This window comes from Corvus cornix, chromosome 4 (assembly GCF_000738735.6).
Source record: "Corvus cornix cornix isolate S_Up_H32 chromosome 4, ASM73873v5, whole genome shotgun sequence".
NCBI lineage: Eukaryota > Metazoa > Chordata > Aves > Passeriformes > Corvidae > Corvus > Corvus cornix.
In genome coordinates this window covers 37,388,867-37,404,508 of record NC_046334.1, presented here as the reverse complement: position 1 = coordinate 37,404,508, position 15,642 = coordinate 37,388,867, and the positions used below count along the sequence as shown (strand labels likewise).

Sequence of the window (15,642 nt, the reverse complement as noted above, 5' to 3'; positions counted from 1 at the left end):
ATGTAATTACAGCTGCCATCTGAATGCTGGCAAATGAAAGTGATGGGCAGTCACAGAGACAGTAATGAGTCAGGGTGAATCTGTTAGCAGTATTCATTATGATATTTCTCTTCTAAAATATGAAACCCATTCCTCCACTTGACTGGGTTCCTCTGGCTTTGAGTGGCTTTCAGGAGACTGTTCTTTTAATCTTCAAAATGTCTGCTGTCACACTGTACCTGTGTGCTCTTAAAATTCTTTGGTCTAAGTATAAAAAAAGCACTAAAGCACTGTCTCTTTTCTGTACTCCTGACATAGACTGTCTTACCTTTTATCCCAAAACAAAAATGGGACATTATGGATCACTTTCACTGCAATGTCTGTTGACATCAGAATTCAAGTCCATAGCTTCCCAGATCTCTGATCTTTGTAATGGAAATATTTATTGTTCTTAAAATTCAGGTTTGAGAAGCATGTAGAAAATGTCTGTGTTACTACAGAGAAAGAGAGAAGATACATAGATGTTTCCAAAACCAATTTCTCCCTACTTTAGGTAGCACAAGGATTCTAAGGATACAAAACTACAGGAAAAAATTTCATTTTCCCACCTGATTTATTTTTAGTATTTTTAATTGTTTTGGTAGGTTTGGGGGGTGCATGAAAGAAGATAGGCCAGAGTCCTGGAAGGAGCCCTCTCCTCATACCTGTGCTCCTTTCTTTAGTATTATTAACCCTCACAAAGTTGCCTACTTTGTCTCCTTACTCTCTCACACTGGAAATACTCAGTTGAAGAGTGCGGTGATGAGGTTGGTATTAGAACAGTAGGCTTATGCTATTAGCTTTGTCTCCATCCTGTGAAATATCACTTCAACCTGGAGACTAAAACTATCAAAGAAAATGGCAAATAATGCTCACATTTAATATGGAGTTTGCATTCTTGCCAGAGCTGTGGAGAGAAGATCCCTTTATCCCCTTACTATGTGAAGTGTAGATTTTCTGTATCAGTGAAACAAGCTCAGTGCAATGGCTTTTGAAAATTATTTACTGCCCAGACATCAATATATGCTCTTTAGTATTCCAGGTGTATTTATCCAACATAGTTTAACTAGAAAAACAGTAAACTAATTTCAGCTGAGCAGCATGGTAAGAGGAAGACAGTAGCACAGGGACTGGCCAGTTGTTATTTGACCTAGCACTTTTCTTTTTGTATTTTATGCAATTTCTAACTATTTCCTGTTTAGAAATCTACCTTTCTTTCAATTCTGTTCATAAATAGATTTTATATATCCTAGGTAAATGCTACAACAATTGATGGAGTGACACCTTTATTTAATGCCTGTTCGAGGGGCAGTGCAGCATGTGCTGAGCTCCTGTTACAGTATGGTGCCAAAGCTCAGTGGGAGTCCTGTCTGCCATCACCAACACATGAAGCAGCCAGCAGAGGTAAGAAACTACTTCCTGAATAAACGTGGAGCAGTTGAGCAATGTCTCAGTAACAGGGTTAAGCAATGTGTGTGGTTTTGCCCATGAGACAGCATACTGAAGTCGAGCAAACTGTCATGCTTTGTACTGACAGGTCACAGTGAATGTCTGGAGGTACTGCTATCCTGGGGTATAGATGTTGACCAAGATCTTCCTCATTTAGGAACACCTCTGTATGTAGCTTGTGTTTCACAGCAGATCCATTGTATTCGAAAACTTCTTTATGCAGGTATGTCATGATTTAAATAAATATATGGCTGGTCTGTAAAATAAACATATTGTACTCACCTTTGAAGTCAGCTGTGCTCAGTCAACTGAACTGGAACCCTTGCTTGCAGGGCTCTACTTCAAACTTTATGCTGATTCATGTTTTCTTATAATAACTTAGTATATCTTATTTTTTGGTGCTTTAGTAAGCATATGAGGAAAAAAGGAAGCAAGACTAGTAAGAATGTGTGTTCAAAATTTTCAGCACATACTGCAGCTTTATTGATACTAATTTTCTGTAGGAAAAACAGGGGTAAAAAACTAGTTTTGAGAAATTTTACATAATAATCATTGAGATTTCAATTGAACTATTTTAGCAATGTAGTCCCAATTGCTTTCATTTTTCAGCAAGTTCTGATTGATCTTTTCATGAGACATAGAGGCTGAGTTGCAGAGGGAAGAGGTGAGGTAAAAGGCATCTGATCCTAAATTTCAGATTATTTATTTAATCAATGGGTAAGAGATATTGAAGGCTTGCTCTGTTTCAGCACAAGTCCAGGGACACAACTGGGATAGCTCAAAGACAATTTGCTGTGTTTCAGGCATCTACATACAGGCTTCTGCATCCTGCAGAACAAGGAGTTAAAATCTATATATGAATAATTCAGCCTTGCTATCATTGCACCAGAATAGTTTTTCTACTTGATTGCATGTTATATTTAGAACTTAAACAAGCAGTTAAAGTGTTTCTCATTGAGTCCATCTCCTTGGATGATTAATTATCCTATGTCGTGATTTTTTGTGTTTAAGAACAGCAAAAGTATAATTAGCATATTTTGGGATTCAAATGCTACCATACAGAAAAAACAGTAACAGAAAGGCATACATTGGTTGCTGCCCTGAAGTAGAAATGGCTATGTAAATTGAGAATATAAGTAACTACTTATGTAAATCTAAATTTTTTCATATTTTATCAGTTTGTGAGAATGTATTAGAAGTTGAAAAGCAGATAGACAATGAAATAAGCAAGACAATGGTACTGCAGAAGCATGCTCAGATTGTTAATATTAAGAACAGTGAATTATTCAGATTTCAGATCTAATTTCTAGATTTGTGACATTATTAAATTATTTTACTCAAATGAGCATTTAAAATGCAAAAGGTGTTGATTCAGGGAGTAAAGTTGATACAGAAGGCAACTGTATCACCTGTGTTTTGGTCCCACAAAAGGTCAGTAAGAAGTCTGAAGAAGGCTAGGTTTTAGGTGAACCAACAGCTTGCCTGTAAGGGAAATTCTTCCATACTAGCTAGTTTAGTTTAACTCTCATATGGATTTATTTTTCTTGAATATGAATGAATTGTTACAAATTAATTTAGTCCATTTAAATTTAAAATACGTTAACAATTCCCTATTAATGTAAAAGTGTAACAATTAGAACCCATGGAATGGGAGAATTAATGGTTTGGGGTTTTTGTTTCCTGTTAGCTTTCTTGACTGTGTATCTCACCTTAATTAAAATTAAAATTAATTTATAGGTTAATAAAAAAAGGTTGGATGGGATGGGAGTTTATTTCAAACCCCTTGCTAGTTCTGACATTCGAAAAATTATAAAGCATCCAAGATTTCTTCTTGAGTTGATGTACTCACAAAAATATGTGTACAAAACTTCAGTCTAGTGATTTTTTTTTTTTAAGACCTAAATAAGGAAAGTATGTTTTTTATGTAGTGAAAATTTTCTTAAATGTGTACAAAAAGTGCTTTTTAATGATTAGGCAACAATGATGCTCATGTTACCTGGTTGGTACCTGATACATTTTTATCTGGTTGTATTTAGGTAAAAAAACCTAGGATTAAAAAAAAAAAAAACCAAAAACATACAAAACACTGATGTGATTAACTATAGTTCTATGCAATGAAATTAAGAAAGTGGCTAAATGCACTGTGGCATTCCAGGCCAGTGGTGGTTTTTGTTTGTTTTGTAGCCTCGTCTTTCTTACTCAATGGCAAATTTAATTAATCTCTTCTTACATCTCTTTATGTGCATCTACCCACCAGGTGCCAATGTGCAGAAAGGAAAGCATTTGCAAACTCCACTCCACGCTGCTGCCCAGCATTCTAGTACAGAGATTGTAAACTTACTCCTTGAATTTGGGGCAGACATAAATGCCAAAAATTCAGATTTTGAGAGGCCTGTTGATTTAGCTGCCCCAAGCAGTTTAGTGGAGAGACTACTGCTGTTTCATGAAGGTAAGTTTACACGTTTATATTTGAAACCGCAACTTGTATTATTAAAAAAACCAAACCCACATATTATTAACAGCCCAAACAACCCATGATATAGAAGGTAACACTGTGCTTTATGAAATGAATACATGAGCATTCAGGTAATTTCCTTTCTAACTATAAACATACTCAGCAATGTTTAGCCTCAGGCCAGAGCCCATTGATCAAGCAGCATCAGAATTTGTACAAGCTGAAAAAGTATCGTCATATGTTTATTGGGTGTTTACAGAAGTAGACATTAAAGCTACATTTTTATTGGTTTTTACAGACCTTGTTAAAAAGAAACAGAGTATTTAAGTTTCAGGTTAAAATATATTTCATTTTCGTCAGCTGTCATAATATTTTTAAATATATATTTTATGTGCATATAAAGCAAATTATTTTGATTGTGGGCAAAAAGTGTAAGAAGTTTAATTTTCTAAATTTTCTTTACAAAATTATGAAAACCTGAGAAATAGGAGACTAAAGAGTCTAGAGTCCCTCAAACCTCTTAAAGGTCTATCTTCCTTGGAGAGAGAGAATATTCCAAAGGGAAGTGGATTTGTTCAGACTGACCTATGTATAATGTAAAAATAAGCCACAAGAGAAAGAAACTATTTTAATAACCATGGGTATCTCTTTAGAGGTGAACTGACAAGCAACACTGATGCATGTTTTCCTCCAAAAAACCACTCTGTAGTCTGAGTGCTATTAACAAAACCCCTCTAAAAACTGTATGTTTTCACAAATTTACCAAGACTAGTAATGTTTTTAAAAGTTAGAGCAAAGAAAAAAATTACATGGCATGAACCAGATACAGGTTTATTGTCCAGAGAAAATAGCAATGTTCATTTTGAAGGAGTGGGGGCAGAGTGATGAAGACATTATTATTAACTAGTAAGACCACTAAATATGGTCCAGGATCTCGGGGTATTTTGCCTGCTTATTCTTGTTGCAGTGATGCATTGGTAGTGCAGCTGGTAGTGCTGTAGCAGATATGTAACCTGTACTGTGAATAAAAAAATCCAAAACAACAAGTCTGCAGTTTTTAAAGTTATTGACATCAGATATTTTCTGGGAGCTGTTTTTTCATTTAAAAAAACTGACCTTGTCTTGCTTTCTTTAGTATTTCCCTAACTATTTTTAAGGTTTAAACAGCCCCAGTCTTTATCTTTGAGGGGAGAAAGGCAATGAAGGAAAGGGAATGAAGAAAAAGGCCAAATTTGCAAAATGTGAATTTTTTTTTTGTTTTCTTTAGAAATCCCATTATTGTGCAAGACTGTTGTAAAATAAATTGCTGGCTTTTATAGTTGTACAATTAAACTCCTTTCTTTATTGTTTGCAGCCACACCATCCTCTCTTTGTCAGCTCTGCCGACTATGTATCCGAAATTACATAGGAAGAGCTAGACTGCATCTTGTTCCACAACTCCAGTTGCCAACAATACTTAAGAATTTCTTACAGTACAGATAACATAGTAATTAATCGTTAGAAACTTAAATATAGCGAGTACTTTTTCTTCTCTCTGTTCATTGTACATTTTATCTAAAGAACTGCTGGGCAGAAAAAAAAAAGCCTTTTGCGTATTGCTTAAAAAAATTGTATCTTTGACACCTGGTGTTGGTAATGTAATAGTAATTGGGAGCCATTCAGCAACTAGTGCCAAGGTGCTAATCCAGCTGAATTGAATAAGTGTGCTGATACTCTGGGACATGACTGTATAACTTTATCTTAACCTTTAATAGCTTTAGTGCTGTTAACTTTAATTGTGTTTATGTTTTTAAAATCTGTTTGACACACCTGAACCACAAAGAGTTTCTTCATTATTATTATTTAAGTTTTTCCACTTGGAGTCAGTATTTTATGTGTTTTTAAATTTCTGTTGTTCATGTACCTAAAAATACTTAGTGATGGGTGCACTATATACATTGATAAGAATAAAACAATTAGACGTCAATTCTTTTTTTCTTTTATATAGACAACTCATTAATCACAGTGAGAAACTTTCTTTAGTCTTCCTCATTGCCTGTGCTGTGAATTGTAATTAAACTGATATGAATATAACCTCAATTTTTTATAGAAATCTGTTTATTGGTACAATTAGTAACTTATTTCTCAAAAATCTTAATGCAGAGATTCTTTTGATCTCCTCTTGTAAAACAGAATTATATGGGCACTTCCCTTATCTTTTCGTAACAGTTCTGTATCATAAGCGTTTAATGAGCATATTAAATAATTATTTTAATGTATAGTATCTGGGAGGTTTCTGAAGGTATATTGTGGAGATGCGGATACTGAATCTTCAAGCTCAAGTTTAGGAGGTGAATACAAGGTTTTCAAAAAAGTCAGTTTTCTTTATCAGGATGGGTACAGCTCACGAAAGGACATTACTTCTCTTACTACCTGTTTTGTCAACATGTACCCAGCTCCAAAAATCCTATTGAAAAATCTCAGAATACCCTAGCAGGCATTTCTGTGAAAAGGTTGAAATTATGTTGCTCAACTCTAGCCAGAGACAGAATGGTGACAGCCCCAAGAGATAGTAGAAAACCCTAAGGCTTTGCTCATGCCCTTGAATTTTGATGATTGTGATCTGAACAGATGAAAATGCAGTGCTCCTCCTTTCCTTCTTCTCATTCGTCATCTGTTCCTTTGAGAACAGAGTACTTTCTCAGTGACTGATACTCAATTTCTGCAAACCAAAGCATGGGACACCTGAAAACTTGCCATTTGCCCTTGGTGATTCACTCTCTTCCATTCCTTTTCAGTGACTCCTTTCAGTATTTATGTTCCTACTGGAAAGATGCTAAGTGAGGAACTAACTATAGAGGAAGCTTTCACAAAGAGGAATGCTTACTCAGTTGCTAAATTATATGCACCTAATAAAAAATGCAGCTGTCTTGACACCATGTTAAATAACCTTAATTTGTTTCTGTTCCCTGCAAGAACTCTAGTTAGGGGTCTTTTCTGGAGTCCTTGTAAAGGAAATTCAAATGCAAATATGAGGAGAGGCTTAGGAGTCCATCATATCCTGAGTCTGTACTGGAGTGAGTCTGTTGGTTTTGGTTTTCATCCAGAAAGTAGCAATTTGTGTTTTTAGGTACAACACCATTACTGTGTATTACTTTGACAGACAAGCCAACTTTGAACTGCCAAGCCAACCACGGCACTGTTGAACTTCTCCATGTAGAATGAGCTCATTTAGATCCTCACCTTCAGGTGTACACATCGCTTTTCAAGCTTGATTCAGACAAAGTGGCAAAAAGCTCTCACGTTACATACACCTATATCAGATTGAAGCAAAGATTCTGCAAAACACCTGTTCGGAACACAACTAGATAATGTTAAAAGTTTTGCTGAGAGTCACGTCAGAGTCCAACCCATCTCATTGCAAATAGGTGTGTTCATGCTCTTGTGGGATTTGCAATATCTATTTCCACTGTTCCCCCTGATTCCTGCCACCATCCAAAGAGCAAACAAGACCGTCTTTGTGGTTTACAGGTATTTGGTACTATTTTTTCTGTAATTATACAGAATAGGAGACTAGTCAGAAAAAACTGGGTTGTGGTAATACCATTACTTTGATCTCAGGCAAGAGGCACTCTTCAAAATAAACTCCCGTCTTTTCCTAACAGATAATTATGTGAAAATTGAGTTAATTTTGGCAAGCTGAGCCAAGTTGGATGGGGCATTGCTTCTGTTACTATGTAACAGGGACAAACAAAATAGGGAATGGATGTGGCTGGCCTGGCAGGACTACATACTGGAACAGGTCTCTGGCAGGTCAGAGCACGCTACTGCCACATACCAAAACACAGAGCAATGAAATACCTGGTGCTAGTGCTTGGTAAAATCCCTTCCAAAAATGATCCCTTTTTTAGCCAGAAATGAAAGGAAACAGGTTCGTTACTGTTCTCATGTTGTGAGGGCCCTATTCCAATGTGGCTCTGGTGGGTTGAATTCTTAGTATGAAATAAATGTTAAGTAATATATTAAAATATTAGGAACAGGATCTGAAGCAAACATTGACCCAGGTCAGAGCAATTTTAAAGACTGTTACAATAAAGCTCTTATTAAATGAATTTTTATACCTGTTAAAAAGTCTTCTAAGGCATTTTCAGAAAAAAAAAAAAAAAGTAGTGTAATATGTCAATTCTGGAAAGAAATCCAGCAGTGGAATCCTGTAGGCTTGCTGAAAGTGTTCCAGAGACCCAAAGGAGGTACAGGGCTGAGAAAGCACGTGGAATACAAGGTTCTCCTTGTGTTTCTCTTGGGGCTGCGGGGCCACTCGGCTCCGGCCACAGGCAGCACAGCATCACTGGCCCAGCCTGGCGGGAGCTCTGCGCAGGGTGGAACAAACAGGGCATCATTACAGTCCAGCAACATGGATTTAAAGTGCCAGATCTCCTATCTCAGACTGCAGCTGCCAGTGAAGCTGTCTCTGAAGCTTATAAACATATCAATACTGTTGGACAGATTATTTCCACAGAAAAATTGATTTGGTTTCGCAGGGATAAAGTGATGTTAAACTTAACTGAGATTTAATAGTGAAAGCTGGAAAGCTTTTAACTGGATTTAATTTAATAATTTAACTGGAAAGCACTAGCTGTGTAGCTTGATATGTTTCTTCATTCAAATGGAAATAGGACTTTTACAGAGGAGTCAAACAGTCTTTTGAAGACAAAGTATTCTTTAATATTAAGGGGGAGATATCTGTATTTGACTTGCTGTACTAGACAATGAAGCTACATATTAGCAAACAATCTGAAATTATTTTTGAAAATAATTTTTGAACCCGTTGACAGTTGCAACCACAGCTGTAACAGCAGATACAATGACAACCTTTTCTGCATATTCCTCTCACTCACCACTGTACAAAACTTTAAAGAAAATGCAACCTCATGTTATTCACAATGATTTTTATCTGATGGATCCCCAATATAAAAAACACCTTTGACTTTGTTTTTGTATTTTTGTAATGAAAGAATTCTTAAACCTCACTCTATAATTTAAAGAGGGAGTACATTTGCCCAAGATTTCATGTTAAGGCACAATTTATGTGCAACACATTGATGCAGTTATACTACATATTGTAAGATATTTTAACTGTGAAATATTAGTAAAAATCCTTACACTACAACAAAAGATTTTAAATATAGTAGAATGGCAGTTGAGTCAATGCTTTAGATCCCAATCATCAGTCATGGGGCTGCATGTTCAGTTCTTACCTTTGCTCTCCACCTCTGCATCAACAATTTTATATACCAGGTTGTAAGATTTCTGTGCTAAAAGACAGATGGTCTTTCATTTGACAAAAGCAAGATCAGACACTGACTGATCAAAAACTATGAATTTTAACTTCTGAAACTGAATTCTTCTTCTGCAAGCTCCATGGAGTAAACAAAGGAAAAACATTTTCAAAGAATATCTGCAGAAAGTAAAACATTAGGTTCCAGCACCCACGTACGTACAAAAATGGGGGTTTTAGGTTGCAAAACAGCTGAGCATTCCCTCTGCCCAATATATTCTTACACTAGAAACCCTGCAATAATACTCCAGAACGTTGCCAGAATGAAATTTTACCATTTTGAAGAGGGAGGAAAAAAACAACAACCGGGATTTTTAATTTCTAATCTCCATCCCACCTTTCCAGCATGGTGGCATTGTTATTTCTATAGTTAAATAAGGGCATAGCTTACCTCTATATTGAGGACTGTTTGATAAGATCTGCTAAATAGATACCTGATACTAATTCCAGTTTTATAACAGTTGCTATAGAAATAATTCTGCCAATTTTTAATTGCAGCCTCATTTCATGTAACTACCAGGAATTTAAATAAATTTTAAAATTTATTTTAAAGCAGCAGCAAAAAATGTAAGAACAGGTAAAGCAGATTTCTGCTTATGTGCCATCAATTAAGCTAATAAAGAGTACTGTAACCAAGGCATCTTTTCCACAGGTGAGCAATTCTAAGAATTATTAATAAGAATAATAAGTATAATATTTGCCTAATAATTAAATTCTGTACTATACACAGCTTTAAAGTTTAAATATTTTTAGTATTCTATTGCCATAACAATTTTTCCATTTGACCGTAGATTTAGTAAATATATATGCACAAGTATTTACTGCTGGTCTGTCATACTATATGCATGTTTATAACTAATACAAAATATAAAAAGAAAACAAGCATTTTAAATGTACATAGCATAGTTAAATAATTTCAATAAATTTTCTATTTGTTCCTTACAAAGCCTTTTAAAAAAAAAAAAAAAAAAGTTCATAAAGAGTTTTAGCCTCCAGTGAAAGTATAAGGGGGAATGTTGCCAAAGATGATCCTATTAGAAAATACAATTTTGTAATCTAGATAATTTAAATAAATAGATAATAAATAGATAATCTAAACAAAACATAAGTGAGCTTCTATTTCTACTGCTGTTAAAGCACAATAGCAAGTGGATGAAAAAAACATCTACTCTTTAAATTTTACTTTTGCTGTAGAACCCTGTGTGTAAAATTAGTTCAAATTAAAAAGGGGGACAGTGTGAAACAGCCACAATATTTCAGTCATTCTAAAAACAGGTTATAGTTGCTATCAATAAAGTAATTCTATTATTATATGATATATTTGGAAGTGTGTTTATGGGTTTCACAGTTTGTTATCAATATTTTGGTAATGTGTAGATAGTTGCTTACTTTACAAAGCATCTATTCACACAGAGGTGACAAAAATAATTGTCTGATGACAATATTCTTATTAAAAAAATGACATGGCTATATATGAAATTAGGACTTTTTCTTTGGATTATCAAATAACTTTTTTCTTTGGATTCTCAACAAACATTTGTATAGAAATCCTTTTGTTCTCATTTTACAATTTTCAAAGTTCAAGTAATTGACCTTCAGGAGGAATCAACTACGACCTTTCTGTCCTTTGACAATCAAGGTTAAATCAGCATTAACCCCCAGAGTGTTATTTTAAGCACGATAAAGTACAGAGGAAAACACCTCATCAAAATGGGTTAAGTCGTATTCCTGTTCCTAATGGTGAAAAAGGATTCACTTTGGCCCACATCAAAGCATCATTCAGTGAAATAGCAGATTTTCCATCTTCGAGAAAGAACACAGGACCCTGTAAAGCAAAAATGTTTGGGAAGGGAAAGAAAAAGGAATTACACATGTATTGTATAAAGGCCACCACAACAGAAAGCACATTTCATCTGAGGAGAACATAAAAACCTTGTTCAGACCTGTCATCTAAGTTCATGCAAAAATTTTACCCCCTGACTTAAAACTCTGGTAACAGCTACACATTGAGGGCACTTATGTTCCCAAATCTGTCAACACAGCATTTCAAAATATTTAAATGTTTAGTTTGATGTATTTTATTGTTATTTTATATATGCTTGTCAATTATTCCAGAGTTAAATTTAGCCTGAATTAGAAACTGAGGTAACAAGCATTTTTCTTCTGAATAATGTCCGTATTTCATCATTGTCTCTGCTGATCTATGCTTTTTCCTATCCACAAAAAACCCCCTGATATAATGCCTCCATGAATTGTTTGAAAACAGTCTACAGGGAGTCTACAGAATAATTTGAAATATTCACTATGAAAAGGACAAAATACTCATTCATCTGATAGAAAAAGAGTTATTTGCTAATTTATTAATTTGACAAAATCTGCTCTCAAAGCTGCAGTTCCATTTCAGTGCTTTCTGAAAGAGTTATGCTCTCAAACTTGCTACATAAAACTTGTAAACCCATACAAGTAGGCTGCTCTACTTTAGTATTAATTAATTTTGACTTTTGAGCTGATCTGCATGTTTAAAGCCATGACTCCTAACGTATGCTAATCCAGAAATAAGTATCCTGTAGATGACAAGCTGGTGACACCATATTTGGTATTCTTGTTGAATGGATTATAACAGTGGCAGCTTTACATGGCTGTTAGCAAATGTTGAGAGTACAGCCATAGACAGAGAACACTGATCTAATGTGGAAGTGTTGAGAACAAGTTTTTTTACACTGATGGTGAACAGTTGAGAATTTTGTTTACCTCGAAAATCCCACTAGCATTTTGTAATCTCCAATTTTTGTCACAAAACTATCCATCCCTCTTAGACTCTAAACCACCCTGTTACTCTTTGGGCTGACATCTTACACTGGACAGAGGAAACAGACTTGGCATCACTTAGGAAAGTAAATTCAGGCATTGTCTGGAGTCAGGAGTAGTGTTTTCAGGATCTTTCAATTTTCTCTTTATTAAAATAACAACATATGCTAAAGAGGTATTATAAGGACTAATGCATTTTAATCTTTAAACTCTATGCGAGTGATGAATAAATATATTTGAATATTTAGTCTTCTAATGCTGGATTTAATTAGTCATGAATTCCAAGTTTTGCAGTATGCATTTCCATAGTAATAAAAGCCAAAACCAGAAAAATGTTAGTATGTGGTTGAAGACAAATAACTTCCTAGCTTTTATTCAAGCTGTGGTGAGGGAGTAGCCAATAAGATACATGCACTTTAGACACAACATTTAGCAAAGGAAATCTTTCACATGGAAATTAAAAGGTTTTGGATTTGGGAAATGACAACTACTTGATTGGGCAATTCTTTATATAGCCTTTCTTATATAGAATCTTATAGATGTCACTGCCTGTCACCTTTAACTCTACTCCTGTGATAACAGGGTAAACATTTTTCCAGGCAAATGATGGGAGGGACCTTTGATTTATGGCAACCTCACAAGTAGTCAATGCTATCAGGAAGAAAGAACACTTCAGCTCTCTGAAACCATACCTGGATCTTTAGCCCTGTCAAACAAGAGATATGAACATCTGAATGACTAGGAAGATTTGATCCAGTGACACAGTCTGGCCCAACCATCCCCTTCAGAGGCTCCTCCTGAATTCGCGATACGAGTACTGAGTACAGTGCTCTCTGCGATTCAGACGGTGGGGTGCATGGCAACTCATCCGTAGGCCTAGCAATATAAAAGAAATTTGGTTTTCAATTTTGCTTCTTAATTTGTGTTAGAAAGTAAGACCCTCAAAGCAGTGACCTTCAGACTTTACATAGGGAATACAGGTACAACTAAACAGTTAAATACTACTGCTCTCACTCATGGTAATTTTATGTTTTTCCACCTACTTGTTTGATTGTGTGCAAGCTCTCCATGCATCTAATTCCTCAGAAAGCTGTTCGATTTTCAAAGGTACAGATACTTCCCGTCTTTTTAAAAGCTGACTGAAAAGGAACGCAAGTAATTAAAGTCCAAATTAATCCCAATAATGACTGTTTTCTTAGAAGCAAAACATGATAGACAGTAGTAAAGTAAAACTATTTCTGATTGGATATGGAATAACTATGGAAATAAATTGATCCTTCACAATATAAACTATATTAAACCTTAGTAATATTCATACTAGATATAAAAGTATAGATTTTGATTTAAATCTTATTTTCATTATCCCTATTTACATCTTATTTAATTTGTTCTATTTTTTTTTAATTTGAGGCAATTCTATATTTTAAGACCGTATGTGTTTTTATTTCTTAATATTGTCAACTTTACTAAAATTAAGGATCCATTTTGCCTATATATACTACATATGGTAAAAATGCAGTTAGAGAAACATGATTCAACACATGCTTTGGGACAGCCTTTTTTCACTTAGAGAAAACAGTTTCAAAGCCCTTGCAGTGGATGCATTTTTTATTTATCAAAATATAATATAAGGGGCAGTTATTACCTGACCTAATTCAGCCATCTTTCATTTGTGTTGGGATACCTTAAAAATGTCCTGCTTAAGCATGTAAGTTGTCCACCTTAAGCAGGTAAGTGTGCAGTTTAAGATGGGCTGGAAACTAAAAAACTGCTTGTTACTAGTCTATTAATATCCATATCAGAATAGCCTTTCTGTAAAAGCTTGTATTTCATCTTGTTATTTCTTTAGGTTCAGAAAAGAAAAAAACCAAACCAACAACAAACAAATGCTCCTTTTCCCAATCCTCTTACCAAGTTTCAGAAATGAGGATAGCTAAGAAGAAAGACATGTTAAGTTGTTGAATTACCCTTGGTAATTCTGATAAAATATCAGCAGGCGTTGGAAAGCTTGCAATTCTAGTAAGGTGTGAAAGGACTGAATGACATAAACATAACATTTATTCTCGATGAAGAGATAAATAAACTGAGATGATAAGCAAAGCTACAGTGGGGGTTAGAGCAGTTAGTGGAGCAGTAACAGTTAGAATAATGCCAGCATAGCTTGCACTATAAAATCAGGGACATACTGGAAATGGCCTTGCTATCCAGCAAGTTAGGGGACAGAAAGAGGAATTGACAGCCCCAAAATGTGAAGAAGTGGAAGTTAGTCAGCTGGATATCATTACCAAACCAGACAGGAAGACTAAACAATTATGGTTATTCTCTAAGGAACACTAAAGTATTCTATGTAAGCCTATTTTATTTACCATATAAAGATTATTGATCTTAATCTTTCTCCTTCCTAGTCCAAGTTGGTTGGTTCAAGTTCAAGTGGGGTCAGATGAAATTGAGTGTACCAAAAGAAATGAAGTGAGTCAGGTTGAGTAGGGCCAAGTGAGTTGGGCCAAGCTTCATTGGGCTGGGTCAAGCCAAGTGGAGAAAGTTGGGTCACGGGAAGTGGTTGAGGTCAGGTTAGGTCAGGTAAATTGGGTCAAGCTGAGCTGATTGAAGTCAGTCAAGTTTAGTCTGGTGGGCCTAGTCAGGTCAAGTCTAGTCAGGTGGCTGGTTGGGGTTGAGCTGGACAAAGCAGGCAGCACCAGGCCAGATCACATCAAGTGGGCTGGGAGTCATTGGTGTCTGGGAATATTAGCTTATTAGTCATTAATGTCTAGAAATATCAGGTCACTGAATAACAGGAGGTCAAAGTGGGTTTCTTGGTGAGAATCAAGCTAGTGCCCAGTCATGGGCTCCAAACTCAAAGCTACTCCTTTTCGGTACTGAGGAAGTCTTGGCAAATGTTCTACAGGTAGATACAAATTAAAGTGTTACTGGCAACATATAGTCACACCTGGCAGTGATGCTGAATACTCAGCTACTTCTAAAAATAGTTTTTCTTACAGAACTAAGAGTTTGACTGACACCCTGGTTTCACAACTTGTTGAGTTACCTCAGAAACTCATACATGTATAATGCATAAAGAAAGTAAAGAAGCTTGTACATGCAGGCATAGATATACCTTTACAACTTTATAACAGAGCTGGGAACTCAGCTGTTTTGTGAGGGGTTGTGAAGAAGTGGGGTCAGTGTATGGTATATGCCATAATAAAGACTGAAATTACTCAGTGTTAATGAAAACACTGTATTACCTTGTGTACTCATACAGTGCAGGTACAATGCTATTGTACTGTCTTCTGATAGCAAGTAAAGCACCAACGTAGCCACACAAAATCAGCAACTCATTCCGAAATCTAGAAATGAACAAGTATCAATCATGAAAAACAAAAAGCATTTGCAAAAACATTAAACAAACTCATATTCACATTATAATTTTAAAACCTAATTTATCCATCCACCTTTTGTGAAGAATATATGTTTGCTGATTATGCTTACTTTCTGTGTCATGGAACTGTTAGAACAGATTCCATCTGCTTCATATCGATCTCCATCATTAAATCTTAAATGGCATGTACAACACAATTTTTAAGCACAATCATGT

General features: G+C 35.4%; 2 protein-coding genes across 9 annotated transcripts in view; one reads left to right on the top strand and one right to left on the bottom strand.

Moving 5' to 3' along the window:
- ASB5 (ankyrin repeat and SOCS box containing 5) overlaps nt 1-6,185 on the top strand; it is a 28,850-nt gene extending 22,665 nt beyond the window's left edge. For 2 of the 3 annotated variants that reach the window (XM_010401463.3, XM_010401465.3), the window contains 4 exons: nt 1,272-1,422; nt 1,556-1,690; nt 3,725-3,916; nt 5,277-6,001. In XM_010401463.3, the coding sequence (XP_010399765.1) occupies nt 1,272-1,422; nt 1,556-1,690; nt 3,725-3,916; nt 5,277-5,404 (606 nt within the window). In that variant the 3' untranslated portion in view covers nt 5,405-6,001. Of the gene's footprint in view, nt 1-1,271; nt 1,423-1,555; nt 1,691-3,724; nt 3,917-5,276 lie in introns of all 3 variants that reach the window. The other variant, XM_010401461.3, reaches the window with a different exon arrangement.
- The window catches only part of WDR17 (WD repeat domain 17), a 63,151-nt gene continuing 51,655 nt past the window's right edge, over nt 4,147-15,642 (bottom strand). For all 6 annotated transcript variants that reach the window (XM_039551356.1, XM_019287142.3, XM_019287143.3 and 3 more), the window contains 4 exons: nt 15,293-15,394; nt 13,091-13,186; nt 12,740-12,923; nt 4,147-11,064 (listed from right to left, as the gene is read on the bottom strand). In XM_039551356.1, coding sequence (XP_039407290.1) covers nt 10,945-11,064; nt 12,740-12,923; nt 13,091-13,186; nt 15,293-15,394 — 502 coding nt within the window. In that variant the 3' untranslated portion in view covers nt 4,147-10,944. The remainder of the gene's footprint in view (nt 11,065-12,739; nt 12,924-13,090; nt 13,187-15,292; nt 15,395-15,642) is intronic.